General features: G+C 42.1%; 1 protein-coding gene and 1 pseudogene across 3 annotated transcripts in view; one reads left to right on the top strand and one right to left on the bottom strand.

Moving 5' to 3' along the window:
* The window catches only part of VPS13A (vacuolar protein sorting 13 homolog A), a 136,961-nt gene that overhangs the window by 95,330 nt on the left and 18,441 nt on the right, over positions 1-23,190 (bottom strand). For all 3 annotated transcript variants that reach the window (XM_077935994.1, XM_077935995.1, XM_077935996.1), the window contains exons 7-14: positions 23,081-23,140; positions 21,228-21,287; positions 15,500-15,580; positions 14,650-14,707; positions 10,974-11,101; positions 7,963-8,069; positions 4,636-4,807; positions 538-600 (exon numbers count right to left, since the gene is read on the bottom strand). In XM_077935994.1, coding sequence (XP_077792120.1) covers positions 538-600; positions 4,636-4,807; positions 7,963-8,069; positions 10,974-11,101; positions 14,650-14,707; positions 15,500-15,580; positions 21,228-21,287; positions 23,081-23,140 — 729 coding nt within the window. The remainder of the gene's footprint in view (positions 1-537; positions 601-4,635; positions 4,808-7,962; positions 8,070-10,973; positions 11,102-14,649; positions 14,708-15,499; positions 15,581-21,227; positions 21,288-23,080; positions 23,141-23,190) is intronic.
* Positions 11,310-13,884, top strand: LOC144329162 (uncharacterized; annotated as a pseudogene).

The following is a 23,190-nucleotide window of genomic DNA, read 5'->3' as shown; positions in this document are numbered from 1 at the left end:
TTCTGTGCACACACGATTCTCGGCATTTGGACATGCGCAGACGCAATTTCCGGTGCCACAGACTTGCACAGAAGCAATTTCCGGCATCACACTGCGCCAGTCCAGCCCACAGGGAATCTCCATGGCAGTGATCTGGCCCATGCCCAGTAAGCCTTGCCGACCCCTGCTCAAGGCAGTATCCTGCTTTCTGAGCTGGGTAGCTCAGCTCACAAACAGGCAGAATGCAGCAAAGGAGGCTTTAAAGGCATGAAAAAGTGCTTTCTTCCTCTTGAGAAAGAAGGAGAGACAGGACAGATTGCAAAGTGCAATGAACTTCCCTGCACCTCTGCTCAGCTGGTTCACAGAGAGGCCCTGCCTCTCCAGCTCAAGCTTATTTGAAATGTATATACAGAAACTGTTCCATGGAAGTTTAATTTGAGCTTGCTGTTGTTGAAGACTTCTATGCATTTCTCCAAGCTAGAAGCAAATAGAAGCTTTTTAACCTCAAAGTTGTTAAACAACTAACTCATAAAATCAAATTCATTTTAGAGCAGTTACCTCAAATTCTGCCTGTTGTCTTGCCAGAGTGATGTTGAATATGTCCAAGGTCTTCTCTAGTTCCTATAAAGGGGGTTGAAAGTAACATAAAATGTCATACACAGAGCAATGGCAAAATGGCTCCTCCATAATTATTTATGAAAAGAGAAGTGTTATGGTAGATCTCTCCCCCCACCACCCTGGTCAGAGTTAGAGGAAGTTGTGAGAGAAAGTTGTGAAACAGCTGCGTTACAATTTATCAAGGTTAAATGCTATTTGTATTATCATGAACACTACTGTGTGAATAGCTACATATATTTAAACTTTAATGTAGCAATTACATACTGTAATTTTCATTTCATTTCCCTCTAATCTCACTGTTTACAATTCCTCCCTCTACTCCATCAACCTGCCAAAGTAACACTTCTTGCATCTGAAGAAATAGACTCTAGTCCACACAAGCTTATGCCATAATAAATTTATTAGTATTTAAATTACTACCCAACTCTTTGCTGAAAAGGCATCATAGTAAAATAGAATTTTCAGGAGTACTGAAGGGAATGACACAGGGGATATAGGAAAGAGGCTGGGTGGCTTTAGGTAGGTCCTATCGCAGGAGACCAGAAATCAAATTACAGAATGCTATAGAGAAAAGTAAAGAATCAGAGCCCAGTGGAGTCTTTCTTTCTTTCTTTCTTTCTTTCTTTCTTTCTTTCTTTCTTTCTTTCTTTTTCATTTCTGTACTAGTACAATTCAGACTTAATGACTAAATATAAATGGTGCCTTGAAATTAGGAGTAGGCAAAATAGGGGCTATGAAAATAGAAAAATGCTTTGGGGAAAGTGAAGGGAGATTAGGGCTTCAGGGGTCAGAATGGAATATAAATAAATGAAATAAGAGCGCAGAAGAATTCTGGAAATATGGCAGGCTGCCTCATAATAAATTTGATGAACATTACTTTCAATGACATCAAAAGAGATGCTGCTGCTTTGATCCCGACTGTCCCCTCTGGAGAGACACTTCCCCCTTCACTGTATCCAAGAAGGTGCTGAGAAGGATGGTATTTTGAGCGCTTCTTGAAAGGTTGGCGCTTTCACTAGGAGACTGAGGTGCCATTTCTTCTGTCCTATTTTTGAGCACAATGAAGAATATGGAGTAGAGACTACAAAGACGCTGGTGTGAAGGAACTGGAACTATAGCTCCCATGGAAAGACAGTGAATCGAAGACCAAACAGCTTGAAGACAAAGTTTGTTTTTTGGTAGTGGAGAAGGGATGAAATGATCGGGAGGAACCAAAATGAAGTCTATTAGGTAACCTTCTGAAACAATTTCCTTAACCCAGCAGTCGGAGACAGACTTTTGCAGGCGGGAAGAAAGCTAGAAAGATGAGCCATCCACAAGAGACATCACTAGTTCATTGTTTGGTTGTCTGCATTTGAGGAAGCCTGGAACCGCTGGAACCCTTGCCTACCTTGAAAATGTTAACAAAAGGGGTGGGATCAGAATCTAAAGTCTCTTTGTCTATTTGGGTTCAAAAGAGGAGAAAGGACTGAGATTGAGAAGCATTTGGTGAGAAACTGGCTGGTCACTTGTAAACTCTCTGGGTTAGCAAAACTTTCCATTTTTCCTTTGATTCAATAAGGACATCTTTCAATTCCCAAAAAGATGACCGCTGGAAAAGGGAACGGTAGAAAGGTTCACTTTAGATGCTGCATCCGCATTCCAGCTCTAGCCACAAAGTGCATCTAGCTGCTACCTGGGACACCACCGCTCTAGCTGAAAATTGAACGGAATACATAGAGGCATCAGCCATAAAGGCCTGAGCCTTTAGTAGCTTACTCAGACTTTGGTGTTGATTGCAATAAGTCCTCAAGCCACACAATGCATGCTTGGTCACATGATGAAGCAACCCAGGAAGCTCTTAAGGAAAGGGCAGCTGCTTCATGAATTTAGATGGAGCGAACTCCAGCCTCCTGTCAGTCATGTCCTGGAGTTGGGCATCTCCCTCCCGAGGGATCAGATGATGAGATGAAAGATTTAACACCAGTCAGTCTGTGGCAGGGATCTTAATATATGCCATGAATTCAGGATCCATATCATATAACTTGTCAGCCAGGGCATTATTCTTTCTAGAATACATAGGCGTGTCAAGCTCAGACTTACCACCTTCAATACTGATGGCACCAACATAAAGTTAGCTGAGGTGCTGCTATTAGTACAGACACCTCACTCTATGGTTTTGAGGCTGACATTTTATCAGACTGAGTTGATAATTCCAATGTGTGCATTATCTTACGTTTCAGGATGAGGGCACTAGCCTCTTGGAACAGTCTTATAGAAAAGGATTCGTCCTGAACAGAACCATCACTCTAATCATCATCAACTTCTGCTTCTAGCAAAGAGGGTGCAGAGGAAGGAAAAGAAAACTCATCCTCAGCCTTTTTTCCCATAGAGATGAAGGTGTTAGGGGAAAAGACCCTAAGATCCAACTCCAATTGCCCCCCCCCCCCGGGTGGCAGAATGAGTTGCTTAAAAAAATAAAAAATTAGGCTGCTTCTTTGGAAGTAAGTTAAATGCAATTTAGAGGACAGTGAAGCAATTAGGGCTTTCTTTAACTGCTCAATCAATGAGGCTGGAAAGGTTTGAGAAGTGGGGGGGGGGTGGAGTGGGGCACCTTAAGTGGCTGGCGAGGGAACATGACACTCTTGTCCCTGTTCTGCCGAAAAACCTAAGAATTCTGGCTCAGAATCTGATAAAGCATCAATCTGTCCCTCGCCAGCAGGTGGCAGTATAGTCTTAGCAATTGACAGAGTGGAAGCACTTTTAGGAGCTGAGGCTTGCTTTGTATTGCAAGCCTGGGGCTGAGGTAAAATTATGGAAGAAAGACGCTTCTTTGGAAGGTCTGGGGGAGCAGTCTTGGCAAATCCCCCAGATTAGAGGACACCACGCTGTTTTTGCTTTGCTTTTTTTGGAGGTGGGCTGCTTCAGCCACAAGTGTTCTCCATGTGCCATTAGAACAGCAAAGAGGAGCGCGCACACGCACACACACACACACACACACAAAAGGCCTCTGATTTTCACCAAATAAACACTCAACTCCATTTGCCACACCATGGACCGGGAGGAGGAATAGATATATTCAGCCCAAAGGTCTCCCTTTGCCACTCTGTGGACCAGGAGAAAAGGCAGGCAAAAGCCTCACGCCAAACTTGGTTTGCCACACCATGGAGCAGGAGTGGGGGGGGGGGGGGACAGAAGCTACGCACTCTCTCCTTGTCACAGCCGCCGACCAGGAGGATGAGGACGAGGGGCAGGCACTCCATCGCTGCCAGGCTTCAAGATCAAAGGCTAAGAGAAGCAGGCAGGCAGGGACGTAACAGGGACACTCACTCCGTTGCCGGTGTAAAAACAGCAATCCGGGAGGAGGTGGCCAAGTTGTTTTTAAATCAGGGCAGGAGAACGCAAACGCCACACCACCCGTCACACAAGTAGCGCACACACACCAAAACGAAAGACAGAAATACAGCTGTGACCCCAGAAAAATGGCAGTGGCCGCAGAGGCTGCTGAGGGAAAGAAAAAGAGTGCGCTGGCAGTGGGCCGCTGCGCCTGAAGGCGGGAACGGCCGTTGGTGCTGCAGCAAGAGCACCAGTTCTGGAAAATTTATCAATGTAAGTAAACAACTAAGGAATAAAAGAAAGGGGGCATATAAGCGGAACAACCAAATGGAAAGAGAAACGGAAAGGGGTTTTGGGGGGGGGCACAACACACAAAGAACTGTAAAACTAAAACGATGTTAAGGTAAATCTAAAGAAAACTTGTAAAAAACTTAGCTGAGTCGGGAGAGCTGGGAGGAATGTACTGTCTGCGTCTAGACAGGAGGAAAAACTGAGGGAGTCCAGCCTGCTTCCCACAAGTCTTTGCTCCTGTCTAGTGTCTTGCGACAGGATGAACACCCTTTCCACTGGATATGATGCCCCACAAACTAAAATGGTGTACCATAATATGTAAGTAAATATGCAACACCAGCATTTAGAAAACTATCAGGAAAAGCAGACAGAATTTTTAGTGTTTATTATAAAAGTTAATCTCCAAATTAACAGTAATTTCAAAGTACTAACTTCCAGCATGTTCAAACATTCCTCAACAGGCTTCTTTGATGTTATTTTTGTTTTGTACAGATCTCTATAGCTCTTCACTTTATTCCTATGGTAACGAATATGTTCCCAAGACCACATCTGTAACTTCGGTTGGACATTTACTTCAAGAATGCCAAATATAATGTACTTCCACCTAATGGGGGGAAAGAAAACATGTTGGGAAAGCACAATATGAAAAAGGATTTTTCCTTTTAAAGCACATCTTATTATGAGTCTTAAGTTGGTGCAAAAGAACCCAGTTATTGATTTTCCTCCAAAGCACACAAAAGTTTAATATGTTCTTATGGGATGCTTATGGAATTCTTCCCTACCAAATTTTTGGAACTTTTTACCACAACAGCTCCAAGATTTCAGCATAATCCAGATTTGTCCAGCTTTCCATTTTTGGAATGTGTAACATTTCATAAAATCATGGAATAGTAGAGCTGGAAGAGACCCCATGCAATGCAGGAATCTCAGCTAGATTGTACATGACAGATGGCCATCTAACCTCTGCTTATACTTATAGAAACCTCCAGTGAAAGGTCTCAGGTCCACAAGCTCCTGAGGGAATCTGCTCCCTGAAGTGTAGATTTGAGAAGTTGCTGATGATACAAATGGGTTGGGTATTACCCCTCATCATGCGGCAGATACAGGAGAGCAAAGACCTTTGGGAGGCAGGTGCAGTCCCCTCAGTTTTTTCAGATTTGCCAAGGAGAATTAGACATTGATCTTAGCCAGAAAGGGAAATGTGTACATATACCTACCTCCCCCACTCCCGGCTTAACATGTGCAGTCTAAACAAAAATATATAGTAAATCCCCTCCTTCCCATATTACTGCAGACCACAGTAGAGATGGGTACCATTTGTGTCATCAGCAACCTCTCTCAAATCTACGCTTCAAAAGGTAAGACCTTTAGTACTTCATTCAGCAGAGCTTTACTTGCACTGAAGGCAAATGAGTGTAATGGTTATCAAATCCAATACAATCAGGATTGGCTCAGTCCATATAAAATCCAATTGCAGCATTTATGAACTTAATTCATAATAAGACTAAACCTTAGCACTTAAGAAACACCACGCCAGAAGGAAGAGAGAGAAAGAGAAAAGTAAGACCCAGGCTCCTTTTGGCCTATATTTCTAGTCAGCATGACTCTGCAGAATAGAGATAAGAGAACTAGTTCAAAGCAGCTTCCCAGAAGCTATAACCCAAACAATCGTTAACCCTTCTGCCTATGCTTCTCTCACACATAGAAGCTTCTAGTAGTTTCTTGTATTGATCAGAATAGAAAAGAATAGGAAAGATCTTTACACATGAGATCAATACTTTCTGCACTAAGAAATGCAAACTGACAGGAATATGACACATTTTCTCGTAGAGGCTGAATGAAAGGAAAGAAGGGAAAGTCAAGGAAAAAGTAAGAGTGAAGTGGCAAGACACAGGAGAATTTTTTTTTTTTTTTACTTCAACAGAGAGAGAAAAAGGGAAGTTAGAGACCAAACTCAGCAGGAAATTAAAGGGAAATAAGAAAAATTGGAAAACACCAGAAATAACAACAGTAAGGAACAGCTTAAATTTGAAAAAGTTAACTGAAAAGGAAGATCAGTGAGAGCCAGGTGAAAAGATGTGATCCATCAGGCAGGAGAGAGAAAAACTGAGGGGACTGCACCTGCCTCCCAGAGTTCTTTGCTCTCCTGCCTCCATCACGTGACGAGGGATAATATCCAACCCATTTGGGTAATCAGCAACCGCCTCAAATCAGCTCTTGGTCTCAGAAAGTTCTTCCTGATACTGAGTCAGAATCTACCTTCTTGAAGCCACTGGCTCAAACCCTACCCTCCAAGCAAGAGAAAACAAGTCTGCTCTATCTTCCATGTGACAGCCCTTCAGATATTTGAAGATGGCTATCATATCTCCACTCGGTCTCCCCATTTCCAGGCTAAACACACCCTGCTCCTTCAACAATTCCTTCTAAGGCTTGCTTTCCAAACCCCTGATCATCTTGGTTGCCCCCTGCAGCACACATTCCAGCTTGTCAATATCCTTCTTAAATTGCAGTGCCCAGAATTGGACATAAGTCAGAATAAAGGTAAAGGGACCCCTGACCATTAGGTCCAGTCGCGGACGACTCTGGGGTTGCGGCGCTAATCTCGCTTTATTGGCCAAGGGAGCCGGCGTACAGCTTCCAGGTCATGTGGCCAGCATGACTAAGCCACTTCTGGCAAACCAGACCAGCGCACGGAAACGCAGTTTACCTTCCCGCCGGAGCAGTACCTATTTATCTACTTGCACTCTGACGTGTTTTCGAACTGCTAGGTTGGCAGGAGCAGGGACTGAGCAACGGGAGCTCACCCCATCGAAGGGATTCGAACCACCAGCATTAGCTTTTTTGCTGCCTCATGTTAAGCTTGTGGAGACCCCTAGATCCTTTTCACATGTACTATTGGCAAGCCAGGTGTCCCCCATCTTATATCTGTTCAACTGGTTCTTCCTGCCTAAATGCAGAACCTTACATTTGTCCCTACTGAAATTCATTTTGTTAGTTTGGCCCCAGTTCTCCAATCTGTTAAGGTCATTTTGAACCCCAATCATGTCTTCTGCAGTATTAGCTACCACTCCCAGCTTGTTGCCATCTGCAAATTTGATGAACATCCCCTCAACGGGCCCAAGACAGAACCCTAAGGCACGCCACTTGTCACTTTATTTCAGGTTTATGTGGAACCATTAATGACTACTCTTTGAGTTTGGTCCGCCAACCAGTTACAAATTCAGAAAAGCCATAGTAAAAAAAAGTAGCTCTAGGTGATACTTTTGTTTCTTCCAAAGAAGAGAGGCCTTCTGAAGACAGGCAGCATTAACTTTTTTTTTAAGCCTCCAAAAGAAAAGCAGTAGAACAGAAATGAGGGACATATGCTCATCTCCAATCATAGGGTTGTACCAGATTACCGGTAAGTAATATGCTCATCTCCATGCTCAGAACAGACCTATTAGAAATGAACTTGAGTTATTCATGACTAACTTAAGTCCACTGATTTTAAAGACTTTACTCCAAGTATGACACTGGACAGAACTTATCTTGTTTAACAGTCTGAAATATGTTGTAATTATGTTGTGCACATTTCAATACACAGCTTAAAGACATATGAATTAATACGTACTAGAGATGAGCTAAAACCCTCCTGGAAAATATATTTGAAAATGAATTCATGCCTGATTTTTCTCTCAGAAAGAACAATGTTGTTTTGATTAAAAAAAACCTCACAGGTAATTTTTAGAAGCAAGTTATTTAAAAAAATGAATACGTTACCATTTCTTGGCATTGTTGTGAACAGGAACATCTGGCCTGTATTTCCTGTATGGTAAATTTCGAGTCATCAGATCAATTGATTCAAGAAGCTCCATAATACTGAAATACTGCAGGAAAAAATGTTACACTTAGGAGTTTTCTTACAAAAGAATTATAACAGAACCTTAAAAACATTATTTTTAGTACAAGCTATTTGTTAGCAGAACTTTCTTTTTTAAACTGCCAATAATGTATTTAATGGAGAAATGCAGGTATACAAGTAGGATTCTGCATTAACCATCATCTTGCCAAAAAAGAAAATCACACTAAACATGACAAATACGAGTGAAAGCATGTTCTGCTCTAGAGACACAGGTTAACTAATTATAGATTAACTACTGGGTGAAACTGGGTGAAACAGAATTTTGTTCTTTTTACTGAGTAAATGGAAATTTGCAGAAAATTTCATTTTTCTCGCTCGCTCAGTGAAGGAATCATAATCAAGTGTTTATCCCAAATGCTCATAATAAAGTGTTTATCCCAAAATGAGCAGTTAATCCTGCACTGCAAATTGTCCAAGAGGACGACTGCTGTAGAAGCAAAGACAGAGAAGCAAAACCTTTAATGTCAGACCCTGACCTAAGAATCTTGCCAGAAGGAATTGAGCCAAACCATTATTTGTTTTAAATAGAAATTATTATTGATTTTCAACATAACATTAACATAACATAGAAATTTCCCCATTTGACCCAGACAATTGTTGATAAGGCTCTTGCTCCCAATGAATAACAAGATGTCCGACTGATACTAGCACCATATAGTCTTTGACCAATGAGCTGAAGGGCATGCTGAAACTTCTTTCTGATAAGAAGCCAGGCAAAAGAAGAAACTTCCTCAACAGCTTCATCCTATCCCAAAAGCCAAGGTGTGCAGCAGATGGGCCATAGAGCTTCCTTCAGCGGCTTGGGAGGGTCATACGTGTAGACCCGTGGCTTGACCCTGTCATTTGAGGGGATGTGAGCGATATACACCCAATGCCTAGGCCAAATCCAGCCTACATCTGGAATCAATAAAGTTGTGGCCAATTCTTAAATCCCAGACTTTGCTGTTTGTCCCCCTTCTTGGCTCAGGCCTTACTCTGGGGGTGGGGGTCCCTGTGAGCAGGTCTGCAATGTATAGAACACACTTGTTATCTTTCCTGCATATTGCTCTGATACCCAGCAGGTGGAAACAAGTTGCATCTAAACTTTATTACAGTATATTTTAAGCACAGTGGTACCTCTGGCTACAGACGCTTCAGGTTACAGACTCCGCTAACCCAGAAATATTATCTCATGTTAAGAACTTTGCTTCAGGATGAGAACAGAAATCGCGCAGCGGCAGCGGGAGGCCCCATTAGCTAAAATGGTACCTCGGGTTAAGAACAGTTTCAGGTTAAGAACGGACCTCCAGAACGTATTAAGTTCTTAACCCGAGGTACCACTGTACTATTTTAGGCACAGGGAGGAAAGACCTAAGGCAGCTGATACACTTCATTCAATGCCCTGCTGTGCTCCTTGCCAGCAGGGCAGACATGAGGGCAGACAAATGTTCTTGCACTCCTCCTTCCTTTCATTTCCTTTAAAAAAAAATATTTTCCTTGTCACTGAGAACTGGACGGGGGTAGTTTTTGCCATTGCTTGTGGGGCGGGCATGTCGGAGGACTGAGAAGTTGCTGGATCTATCCCTAGCACACAGCCTTTTCAGTTTTACCAAAATAATAAGGGTGAGATCCGCAGTAGATTCTGTAGTACTGGAGAAGGGGCATTCAACACTGGATCTCCCTCTCTGAGGCTGGAACACACTCTCTGCCCTTGGAAAGGATGGTCCAATGCTTCCTACAGTCCCTGAGATAGCCTCTCGTGGACCATAAGATTACATAGTTTATTTCATTGTTTTCTCTGTTACTGTTTAGTGTATTGAATAATTTATCAATGCAGCCAGGTTTTTGGATACTGAGCTGATTCAGTCTCTTTTGATATACAGTGCTCCCTCGGGTTACATATGCTTCAGGTTACATACGCTTCGGGTTACACACTCTGCCAACCCAGAAATAGTGCTTCAGGTTAAGAACTTTGCTTCAGGATGAGAACAGAAATTGTGCTCCGGCGGCACGGCGGCCCCATTAGCTAAAGTGGTGCTTCAGGTTAAGAACAGTTTCAGGTTAAGTACAGACCTCCAGAACAAATTAAGTACTTAACCCGAGGTACCACTGCATGTGATTTATGCATTCAGTTTATTATTGCTCTCACTGTATAATATGGTATTATGTACACAGAAATTAATGAAATCTGATGGCCTCACAATTCAGTTACATTAAAATTATTTCTTTATTCAATTCATTTTTTTTCATTTTTCATATCAAAAGATTCCAGGGCAGTGTACAACATGAGGAACACAAATTTGATAATTCTTTCTCTATATAATTTGTACTGTCTAAGCCACTAGCAGGTGCAAGAGACACATGGAATGAGCCTGAATTTGGAATTCAGCCCTTGCAGAAATCCACCTGAATCTGACTGGGTCACCCAAGGAGGAGTATAGGAGAGGGAGGTGTTTCCATGACCTGGAGCGGAGGGCCTCTCCTTGCACCTTCTCTGGCCCCTAGGAAGACATTTTGTAGCAGATGATGGAAATAGGGAGGGGGGGGGGAGAAAGAGATTCTTTTGAAGGGAAGCTATGGATGGGAGAGACAGAGGGGAGACATTCCAACTCTTTTGTGGTTTGGAAGTGAGGAAGAACACACACTACAGTTCTGGGGAGGGAAACTGGGGCAGTGAGAGGGGGTGGGAAGCAATGCAAGCAGGGGGACACCATCTACATATAAAGATCAGCTGTAGCTGGTGTGTGTGTGTTATCATTATATTATTGTTATTATTTTAGAAAGTTCATCCGCAACAGGGAATGTGTTAGGAATGTCAAGTTATAATGTGCTTCCGGGTCCATGAGAAAAATGAAGTTTATTTCAATTAAAATCATTTCTGGAAAGTTACCTGTGGTTTATTAAGTTCTATGGCTATATCCTGAAGATTCACATCTAGATCTAGTTTTGGTGCAGAAAAGTCAACATCAGATCGTGGATTCATACGGAGCTTGGCTTTAGCTGATATTGGACGGAATACTACAACAAAAAACAGAATTTTTTTAGAACAAGGCAGTCAAAAGGGAAGTGGATCCTGTAAACTATTTTATCATTTATGAGTAGATCTTCTCTTTTTTGACTATTGTGAGCAAAGAAAACAGGATTCCCTGCTACTCACCAGGTAGTAACGCTTGTCTTCGTGAACACTTCCCCAATCACAAGCAGTGTGCTTGCTAATGTAGTCTATATGAGTAGAACTATGCACAGAACAAAGGTTCTGTTGTGAAATGAGGGAACCTATGAATGAGCCAGCATCCCTGAGGCAACCTCCTCAGCTGTCAGTGTGGTATAGTAGATGGAATGTGGTGGTTCAACAGATCTCATCAACAAAACACAAGATGGCCTTGAGACAGTCACTAGCTTTCCTAACTTTCAGTCAAACTTATTGGTTTAAACTTTAATAAGGATAAAATAGGCAAGCTTATGTTGGCCAGAGAGCTCCCTTGAAGAAGTGCAGCACATTGATGGGAGTCTGAATTTTTTGCTGAACTACTGCAAATTACCCAGGAACTAAGAATAACCCCTGATTTACCTTCTGACCACACCTGGGCTATATACTTCACTATCTACTTAAAGAAATTACCATTTTTGTTATTACTGTTATTGTTATTATTGAGGAGGAGGATGTAAGAACAGGAAGCTCATAGTGGAGAAAGATTCCAACATAACAGTCCTTGACCTGCTGTTATTACAGATATTCTCCTAGCTGAGAGACTTCTGGTTCTGCGAGACTTCAACATCCACGCCAAAGCAGCCGGCTCTGGGGCAGCTCAGGACTTCATGACTACCATGACAACCATGGGGCTGTCCCAACATGTCACCAGCCCAATGCACATGGCAGACCACACTCTGGACCTTGTTTTCTTGGGCAGAAAGAGGGTGCTTTGAAGCTGGGGGACATTGACATCAGTCCCTTGTCATGGTCAGATCACTTCCTGTTGAGATTTAGGATGTCAGCACCTTTTCCCCTCCAATGAGGCAAGGAATCTATTAGGAAGGTCCACCCTCGGAGATTGATGGATCCAGTGGGATTCCAAACATCGGGGGGGGGGGCATTCCAACTGATATGACTGGCGCCCCTGTCAAAGCCCTGGCCGACCTCTGGGACACCCAAATGACTCGGACTATTGACACGATTGCACCTGAGGATCCTCTCCCACTTTGTGGAACCTAATTGGGCCCTTGGTACACTCCAGAGCTTAGGGCAAGCAAACAAGCTGGGAGACAGCTTGAACACAAGTGGAGGAAAGATCTGAATGAATGTAACCGAGCACTGATAAGGGCTCATTATCGAGCCTACCTAGTGGCAATGAAGGCAGCAAAAACTTTGCTGCCTCCATTGCATCCTCATTATGTCATCTGGCAGAGCTTTTCCAGGTTGTACAGGGCCTTTTACAGGCTGGCCCAAAGGAGGTGATAGAACCAATGGTAGCTCGCTGTGGCTTGTTTGCAAAGCATTTTGAGGATAAAAATCACTTGCATCCACCAAGACCTTGACTCCGCTGTTATAGCAGATGAATCCCATGGGGTGCCCAGAGCACAGTCTAGTTCTGTTGTGTTGAATGAGTTTCAGTTGGTAAGGCTCAAGGATGTGGACAAGGTGCTGGGATCAGTCAGGGCGACCAGTTGCACTCTAGACCTTTGCCCTTCTTGATAAAAACCAGCAGGGAGGGAACAGCTGGCTGGGCCAGGGAGGTGATCAATGCCTCTTTACGAGAGGGGGTGGTTCCTGACTGTTTGAAGGAGGCGGTGGTAAAACCACTCCTTAAGAAACCTTCCCTGGATTCAGAAAACCTAACTAACTACCGGCCAGTTGCTAACCTCCCTGTCCTGAGCAAGGTTCTGGAGCAAATGATGTTCTGTATCCATTTCAACCAGGCTTTAGGCCCAGTTTTGGCACAGAAACATGTCCCTGTTAATTCTTCTCGACCTCTCAGTGGCTTTTGATACCATTTACCTTGGTATCCTTCTGGAGCAACTCTCCGAACTAGGGCTGGGTGATACCACTTTGCGGTGGTTCCAGTCCTACTTGGATGGTCGTTCCCAGAGGGTGTTACTTGGGGAATGCTTTTCAGCCCTGTGGAACCTTCAATGTGGGGTTCAGCAGGGCTCAATCCTTTCCCCCATGTTGTTTAATGTCTACATGAAACCACTCAGTGTGATTATCCAGAGGTTTGGAGTACATTGCCAGCAGTATGCTGATGACACTCGGCTCTACAGTGGTACCTCTGGTTGCGAACGAGATCCGTTCCGGAGCCCCGTTCGCAACCTGAGGGGAACGCAACCCACGTCTGCGCGTCGCCACTTCTGCGCATGACGTCATTTTGAGTGTTTACGCATGCGCAAGCCAGGCGAAACCCAGAAGTAACCCTTTCTGGTACTTCCGGGTCACCGCGGGACACAACCTGAAAACGTTCAACCTGAAGCAAACGCAACACGAGGTATGACTGATATTACATCTGCAGGTGAGGCAATGGAAGCGCTGGACCAGTGCCTTCCCTTGATGAGAGCCAGCAAACTGAAGCTCAATCCAGATAAGACTGAGGCACTGTTACTGGGTGGTTCCCAAGACCAGATGGGTGGGAGTTCGCCTGCTCTTGATGGGGTTACACTTCATCTGAAGGAGTAGGTTTGTAGCTTGGGAGTACTCCTAGATACTTGGCTGTCGCTCAAGGCTCAGGTGGCCTCAGTGGCCCAGAGTGCCTTTCATCAGCTTCGGCTGGTAACCCAGCTATGCCCCTATCTGGACAGGGAAAGCCTAACCACTGTTGTCTATGCTCTAGTAACCTCAAGGTTAGATTACTACAATGCGTTACACGTAGGGCTGCCTCTGAAGACGGTTCGGAAACTTCAGCTAGTGCAGGATTCAACAGTTAGGTTGCTCACAGGAGCAAGATGGTTTGAGCATATTACACCGATCCTGGGCTGACTGCATTGGCTACCAATTAGTTTCTGAGCCCAATTCAAAGTGCTGGTTTTGACCTGTAAAGCCTTAGACGGCTCAGGAGTGCAATACCTCAAGGACTGCCTCTTTCCATATGAACCTGCCCAGACCCTGAAATCATCTTCTGAGGCCCTTCTTCATGTGCCGCCTCCTCCTCGAGAAGTCTGGAGGGTGACAACATGAGAACGGGCCTTCCTTGCAATGGCTCCCCATCTGTGGAATGCTCTCCCTAGGAAAGTTTACCTGGCGCCTTCATTATACACCTTTAGGGACCAGGCAAAAATGTTCCTTTTTAACCAGGCCTTTGGTTGATTTGATTGACATCTGATGCCCTTTAAAATTTTTCTTTTGGTGGGTGTTATTGGGTTGTTGTTTTTATTTTGATTATATATATTATGATTTTATATTTTGATTTTGTTCTGTGAACCGCCCTGAGACCTCTGGGTATAGGGCAGTATATAAATTCAATAAATAAATAAACAAACAAACAAACAAACAAACACATGATCAGAAGGGCCAGAGCTAGAGAACTACACAATCATAGAAACCATATGTGGAATTACAGATACTATGAAGAACTTACCAAAGCTGTAGCCTTCTGGAATCATGTTAGTGCCCGCAACTCCACTTTTTAAGTTACTCTTTTGTAGAGGAAAGGGGAAATAGAAATAAAGTGTAAAAATGGAATATTAACATCCAAGAGCAGATTGCTTCAAATCAAGCTGTACTTTCCTGCTCAGCAGCTAAAAAAAAAACTATTTTCAAGATACAAGGTCTGATTGTCTAATTAAAGTCTCTCATTCTCTCTCATATATATATATATATATATATATATATATATATATATATATATATATCCCATTTCCAGAAAGATGATCTAGAAAGATACAGGAACTGGTCAGACTTGACTCTGTAACAAACCTTATATTTAGCAGCATTTTGCTACAAGTATGAGATTCCCATGACATTCAGAGGCATAGAGGGATATACTTTCTTAAAAAACTGTGAGGAAGAAAGAATTTCAGCCAGTCCAACCTCTCCCAACCCTACACAATGTACACCTGTCAAAATCCCACCCTCTCTAATAATTAAAGGCACTGGGACTTTTTCCTATTTTGCATTTGGTCATCCTACATCATTTGAAGGTGAGAGATATTTAAGAATGATTTGATACTACCTTGGTTATGAACGACAGTACGTAAATGCCTTAAATAAATAAAATCACAAGTATTTAGAAGTAATTTCTACGAAGTTCAGAAGGGCTTATTCCCAAGTAAATTAGGACAGGACTGCAATGTTAATACAGTAGAAAGACCAATACATTTTGAGTCCAAAGACTTCAAATCCAACACATTCAACAAAATGCAATCCCTACTGAGCAAACCTTCTCTTGAAACAATTTATGGCATTAATATCATACTTTTTTCACTCACCAAAGATTCTTTAAAACCACCCTGATAAAACATTTCAGACTTCACATTCCAATATGCAAAAAAGTTGTCCAATCGAACGAGCTGAAATCAAAAATTTAAGCAGAATCAACGGAATTGTCACCTTCAGTACTTTTTCATGCAATACAAAGGATCCATATACCATATTTTTCCATTTATAAGACACCCCCATATAGGCTTTTTAAACATGGTACCCTCAGGATTTGATCACAGACACATTTAATTAAAAACAAATCCTGTCGAAATCAATTAAAATAAGGATAAGGGTCAGAATACTATGACTGGTTTAAGGATCCGCGTTTTTCTTTTTCTCCCAGAATACCAACATATTGCAGTTTGGCCAGGTTCTATTAATATGCAAAAATAGCTCAAGTATTCAGCACAAATTAGTTACCAGATATACACTCTAGACATCAATCCACTGCAACAACTTTTCTTTATGAGCTACTATGGCAGTTTTACAAAATTCTCCATTATGCTCTAGCAGTTTTTAATGTACGTGGGGGAAGCTGGTACTGTCTGTGAATTTTGCCTGTTTTTTGTGTTCCTCTGCTTTTTAGAGATTGAATATTTCACTCCATAATGCTGTATCTCATATGGGATTCAGCTCTCGTGGCTGTGTTGTACTATCATATTACATGGTCAGGTGGTGGTGTGTGAAGTGCAAGAGCCTTTCGTCTCATCTTTCCAAGCACCAGCAATATTCCAAGCAGTATCTTTTCCTTAATCCTTCATATTCCAAGAGGGATCATTGGGACTGAGAGATCAGCACCAGGAGGAGAGAGAAATTCCTTCCAGAAGGGAAGGGCATACACAGTTCAAAACTGACACTCCCAGAACACTAGCTATACTTAGGCTAAAGTGAAAACTGCAGTCACTGTCCTCGTTAAATTAATAGTGACTTATATACATAGCCAAGAAATCTGTAGAAAATGCATTATTTATTTGAAAATTACCCCTAGCCCAATGGCTTAGCAGCAAATAAGTTTCATTGCTAGCACCTCCATTTTCCTTGCCTTGTGAGAAACAGAGCTCAATGAAATTACATGCTGATTTTAAACATTACATTACTTGTACCTTGGAAGTAATGAGTTCTTATCCAATTTAAAGAAGCTATTTCAGGCTTGTAACATATTCGCTATTCAACTTATTTCCTATCACTTGTTGTTTGGATGCCCAAATTGTATTAACTCCTACCACGTTATGACTGTAAATAGGAGCCGTAAGAGCTCTGTAGGCATTAAAATCCCTCACTTGAGTAGCATCATATGGCAGAGAGGGAAGACCAAGCTCCAGTTCTGTCACCCTGTGCAAGCTGCAGAGCAAACTTTTGAAGTGGGGAGCCTGCTGTACTCATGAAGACTCCCTACATGATCTAGAGCCCTGATCTTCCAAGGTACAAAATCATGCAGGGACTGCCATGAGGCTTCCCATTTAAAAGAAATGTCCTCTAACTGGTAGCCCATTCATTCCCACTCATTGTCACACCTGTGAGAGACTGTAATTCCTGAAGTCATACTTTTTAAAACAGGTGCAAGATAGCGGAAGAATGATCTAACCCTTCCAGAGTCATGTCACTGAAGCTGTATCATGTTAATAAATAATGATAATTTGGCAAAGTAATGTGTTATTTCATTTACTATGATGCATCCATAACCTTTTTAATCATTGCAGATAAAGGGCCTGTAATTAAAAGGAAAAGCCACGCTTCTTATTTTGCCATAATTCAGCACCAGATCTGTACACTGCAACCATAGAGAGGAAGCTTTGTGCATGAAATGACACTAAATAGAAGAGTCAACAGTATGAAAAGTAATGTGCAAATTCCAGATCAGGTAGAAATAATGACTAAAGGTGGTCTATAGACAGTTAAAAATGAGGTGGCCCAAAACATGTCAACATCAGAAAATTATCAAGACTAAGAAAAACTCCAGTCAAACATTGTGCCATTCACATACATCGTCAGACAGCAGTTTTACACCATCTACTCTGCACAATTTATCTTTCTCCTATATGTAGCTTATAGCTCATCTCCTCTGAAAGTCAGTAGTTTTCTGCAAGTAACTTGGGATGATTGGTGCCCTAAGGTCCATATAACGAGGCACCCCAACTGTAATAGTAGGTGTTATCATCAACATTGCTTAGTTAAATGATCACAGCAATTATTTGGCATACATTTAGGCCTTCTCACTGGCTCCTCCCAGAATCTGGCACTCCCTCTCTAGGGAAGTTAGACTGGTCTTCTTGTCCTTCCGCCAGCAGGTGAAGACATTACTGTTCCAACAGGTTTTTTTGGAACTGACTGCTTTGTAATGAAAGGGCTAGCCCTGTGCTGTTTTTATTTTAATTATTTGTATATTATATGTCTGGAAAGATAGAAACAGATAGCTATAGAGATAGATATATGTAGTTGTAACTCTGTCAATGTTTGATTGTTTTTCTTTATTGTTTTTTATCTGTAAGCTGCCTTGAGTCTCTGCTAAGGAAAAAGGCAGAGTATAAATAAATTAACAACAACAACAATTTCTGTCCACCAACCATGTATCCACATGCCTGCAAACTTCAGGTTAACACTTCAAGAATCTGAAGAAATAGACTGTACTCTATGAAAGCTTATGCTGTAATAAATTTGCTAGTCTTCAAGGTGCCACAGGGCTTTTAATTATTTCTGCTACAACAGAAATTGTCTAATGGATGTAAAATGCCTATTCAAGCTAAAAAGGATGGCAACAAAACTGTATGCATGCCCTCCTTTGTCTATCTTCATGACAGACACATGACTGATCCAGACAATTTTTTAAAAGTAACTGAACAGCTGGAAAGATTAAGTGCATTCAAAATACTTACTGCATAAATCACAAAACTTGATAATAGCAACATACCTGTGGTCTCCCTGACAACAGAAGATATGGCACTAAATAATTTGACAAATGGTCTGCTGATTGCTAATGAGTGAACAAACCACTGTTTGTTTGGAAGAAAAAATCTGACATCTTATCACTTATATAGACAAGTTAACCTCCACTGCTGGTCTGGAATTAGTGACACATCGGTGCAAAACAAATGCTACACAGCAAGATGCATCTGTTTCAAAAACGATTTGATATGGCTATGATGGCACCAGCTGTTCCATGTTGTTTAACTATTTCCTTATACAGTGGTACCTCCAGTTACGAACTTAATTGGTTCCAGAGGTCCATTCATAACTGGAAACCACTCATAATATAAGGTGCGCTTTTGCTAATGGTGCCTCCCGCTGCGTGCGCGCCGCCAGAGCATAACTTCCGCTCGCATCCCGGGGCAAAGTCTGCGACAAGGAGACCTACTTCCGGGTTAGTGGAGTGTGTAACTTGAAGCATTCGCAAGGGGGGGAGGTGGTACGTAACATGAGGTACCATTGTACTACTTATACAAGATGCTTATTATATAAATCTTGTACCTTCTTATAATTGAGCATGTCTGTACACAACCCTTATTTCTGTTGTGCATTTGCATCAACAGGCTATTTATAGCATTTTTCCATCTTCAAAGGCTGTGTCTCCTAGTACAGTCACAACTTTGTAGGCATCAATCTAATTTAGATGTCATGGGTCAGATTCAACTAATGTATCCCATCAGCAGAAGCACAGCTTAAGCGTTTCCCCCAGCACTATATATAGGGCTTCACTCCACTCCCACTCCCCTCAAAATTGGCTCTGGGAGCTTTAGGAGAACCCCCAGAACAGCACACAGTGGGAGGACAGGGATTATTCTGTCTGGCAAGCCAAATGATCACCTTAGCACAATGCTGAATTGCTCACCTTGCCTGGTAAGGACACTAAGATCAGCAAATGGAACCCAATTAGTTTTACCGTGGCCTAATGATTATCAGCTTGCGATGGTGGGGAAGAAAGCTTTTTTTACTGTTGGCACTGGTTTTATAGAACCAATTTTATAGAACCAAGTGAAATATAGTTCTTATAGAACCTGATGAAATACAAAGGCCCTGATCTGTACTGGCATTGTACTTTAGAAGATGCACCTATTTACACAGCCATTCCCTTAAACCAGGAGACTCTGGTTGGGAGTTCAACTGCTGTACTGTTTAATGGGATTGTTTCATTGCATATTTTAATTAATTATCTTTTAATGTTTTGAGACAGGGAATTTCATTAATGCAAGCAGTTTCTGAGCTCTGGGTGCAACACTGTGCCTAAGATTTCAGATTAAAACTGCCACTAATGGAAGGAAAGGAGGACCTTTTTCCACCTCCCCACTTCCAGCCACTCTTTGAAGATGGGAGAAGGGACCCTCATAAGAATATTGGGGGAGTGGGAAGGGGAAGTATGGCTTTGTTTTTTGCAGTCTTCAGATGAGGACTAGACCATGTGAAAAATGAACACAAGATTTTAGCTGCAGTTCACTCATTTTCAGCTTTGTATTCTTGTTATAAAAAAGCACGCCTAGAGACTCCATTGTGGCGCCCATAACCAGTGCTTTTTTTCTTAAAAATGTTTAGGGGTACTCTCATTTTCCTACTCCTATTGAAATACTGCCCCTCAATAAGGCCAAACGTAGATTTACAAAATGATTAGGGGTATGCGTACCCCTGCGTACCCCCAGGAAAAAACCACTGCCCATAACCTAGGTTTAAGGTGCCATTTAGCTCCTAGCTTTCATATCTCAGCTTCTAACACTGTGTGGTGGGATTGTTTTTATGCTTTTAAACTACTTAGAAGCTCAGTTTGGCATTCAGCTGTAAATAAAGTAACAAACAAACAACAACAACCTTGCAACAACTGAACTTTCCAGATACTTGCCCCAACAAAGAATGTACTGCAGTATCTTAATCTGGATGTAACCAAGGCATGCAAAAGATTTGCCTTCAACATCTAGAATAGGTTAAACACTTATTCCTTGATGGGCCATTCACTGAATCAACAAAACCTCCATCTCATCTGGAGTATGTCTCAGCTTGTTTACCCACAATCAGTCCGTCATTGACCTCTAACATAAATTACATTAAAAACCCTTCTAAAATATCTTTAAGTGGCCACAAAACCAGCTAGTCTGGTTGCACCTTAGTTCCTTCCAAAATTTAATGGTTTTAAGAAGTCATATGTAAAACATCTAACCTACAGGAAGCACTTTATGTTGATTTTTGGTAATTTACAATTATGTGAGGGGGGAAATGGCTGTTAAATTTAAGCAGGGGTAGATAAAAATGGATTAAGCCAAAGCAGTCGATATCAGGGCAGAGTGTTGAGATCATACCCAACGAGCGAATGGATTCCGACCAATGCAAATAAACTTTATGCTTGCCTTTTGGTAATTTAAAATTACCAGTATGCAATACAACAGACAGGATAAGAAAAACAAAACAGTAGCTACTGAAAATTTGAAATGCGAGTAACAGAAGTGTTTATAGTTACAGGCAGGTAGCCGTGTTGGTCTGCCGTAGTCGAAACAAAATAAAAAAAATACTTCGAGTAGCACCTTAGAGACCAACTAAGTTTGTTATTGGTATGAGCTTTCGTGTGCATGCACACTTCTTCAGATACGTTCAGAAGTGTTTATGGAAAGCTTGTATTGCAACAAAATGTGATTTTCCACACAGCAACTGATTTGCATTTAGAAAGGTTGTCAATATGCAACTGCAATATGCAATACGCTATTTATATTACATTCTGAACACACATTTATACAGGAAGCATTCCAAGCTAAGACTTACCTTATAAAACAATTTAGTAGATGCATCCTGTATACATGGATTCCAGTTTTGATCTGAAGTCTAGAAGACAAACAGAAAGTTATTATGAAAGAAGCACTACAAAATTATCTCTTGAATTCTATTTTTAGTATAAACACATTTTAAAAATCACATGGCTAATACTGTACAAAGATCAACTGAGCTTGAAAAATTTCCCTACAATAAAGCACAATATTAAATTTTTGAGAAAATGCACTTCCCCCTCCCTGGCCACCTAACAGGCTAGTAGGCTTATCAGTTGCATCACATCACACTGAACTTTGTGATGTGAACACTGCTGTGATGCATAGCTGTCAGCTTTTCCCTTTACTTGCGAGGAATCCTATTCGGAATAAGGGAATGCCCCTTTAAAAAAGGGAAACGTTGACAGCTATGATGTGATGTGCATTGCAGGGGGTTGGATTAGATGAACTCTGTGGTTCCTTCCAACCGTACAATTCTATGATTCTATGAACAGAGTCTGGTCCAGTTCTTGATGAAGTGTTCCGCTCTCCCCTCCTGCACTACCAAAGCTGAGTTTGCAAAGCTTCCACTTTTGATAAGCCACAGCTTATCATGTCACCCAAGCTGACAAACTGTGATAAGCATTCATTATGGTTAGATAAAAACAAGTCAGCTTCAAAAACCATGGCTTGAAATTGGCTTATTTTAGACTAACCATAGTTAATGCGAATTACACTTCATCAGTCGGTGACACAGCAAGCTATGGTTAACTGAAAGTGGAAGCAAAACCTTCCAAACTTGTCCTCCTGATTGTATGAGTCAAAAAGAAAGCAATGCTCATTCACATCTTGTTAAACCATAGTTGAGTGCAGAGGTGGGAAACCTCAGGCCAGGGACTGAATGTGGCCCTCCAGTCTCCTTTAGCTCACCCTTGGGACTCTCTCCATGCCACAGCCTCACTGGGACTGCTTTGCACCTTCCACGAATGTTTTTGTAAGGTAGGAATTTGTCCTCAATCTCCTGCCTGGCTATCATATAGAGACAACTATGTAACTGTGCATGGAACAAGTCTAGTGTACAAAGGTAAAATTTACATTAGCTGCTTCACCCTCTTCTGCCTCTTGCCCCATCTATTTTAGCAGAATGTGGCCAGCAGGTGTCTCAGTCTCCATTGGCTACTGATATCTGTGAAATCCCTGGTGAGTAACACCACAGTTCTTCCACTCCCTAGACAAGCCCATTCCATTATGATATCTTTTCAAAAAAGCATTCTATGATTGCCCCAAAGCTATAAAAATGTATTTCCTAAGGGGAACTACCAAAAACCAAAATATTTGTATTAATAGTGGGTTTTACCATTTGTTATAACATTCCATTTTCTGAAGAATTTATATTGCAAATTTAATCATTATTGCATGTTCAAAAAAATCTACCTTTGAGTGTAAAAAAGGTAAAGGTACCCCTGCCCGTACGGGCCAGTCTTGACAGACTCTAGGGTTGTGCGCCCATCTCACTCAAGAGGCCGGGGGCCAGCGCTGTCCGCAGACACTTCCGGGTCACGTGGCCAGCGTGACGAAGCTACTCTGGCGAGCCAGAGCCGCACACGGAAACACCGTTTACCTTCCCGCTAGTAAGCGGTCCCTATTTATCTACTTGCACCCGGGGGTGCTTTCGAACTGCTAGGTTGGCAGGCGCTGGGACCAAGCAGCGGGAGCGCACCCCGCCGCGGGGATTCGAACCGCCGACCTTTCGATCGGCAAGCCCTAGGCGCTGAGGCTTTTACCCACAGCGCCACCCGCGTCCCTTTGAGTGTAGAACATGATTAAAAAAATAAAAATAGGGTTATGCAGCAGTAGTTGAAAGTTATGTACCTGTAAACTAAGATTTTGAAGTGAGACACCAAATGACAACGGAATATCTTTGTTTGTAATCTGAAAATAAACAAAAAAGGTTATTCACCAAAACAGACACGATTTGCAAC

This window comes from Podarcis muralis, chromosome 11 (assembly GCF_964188315.1).
Source record: "Podarcis muralis chromosome 11, rPodMur119.hap1.1, whole genome shotgun sequence".
In the NCBI taxonomy this organism is placed as follows: Eukaryota; Metazoa; Chordata; class Lepidosauria; order Squamata; family Lacertidae; genus Podarcis; species Podarcis muralis.
The sequence above is the reverse complement of the archived record's forward strand: the minus strand, read 5'-3'. Positions and strand labels throughout refer to the sequence as shown.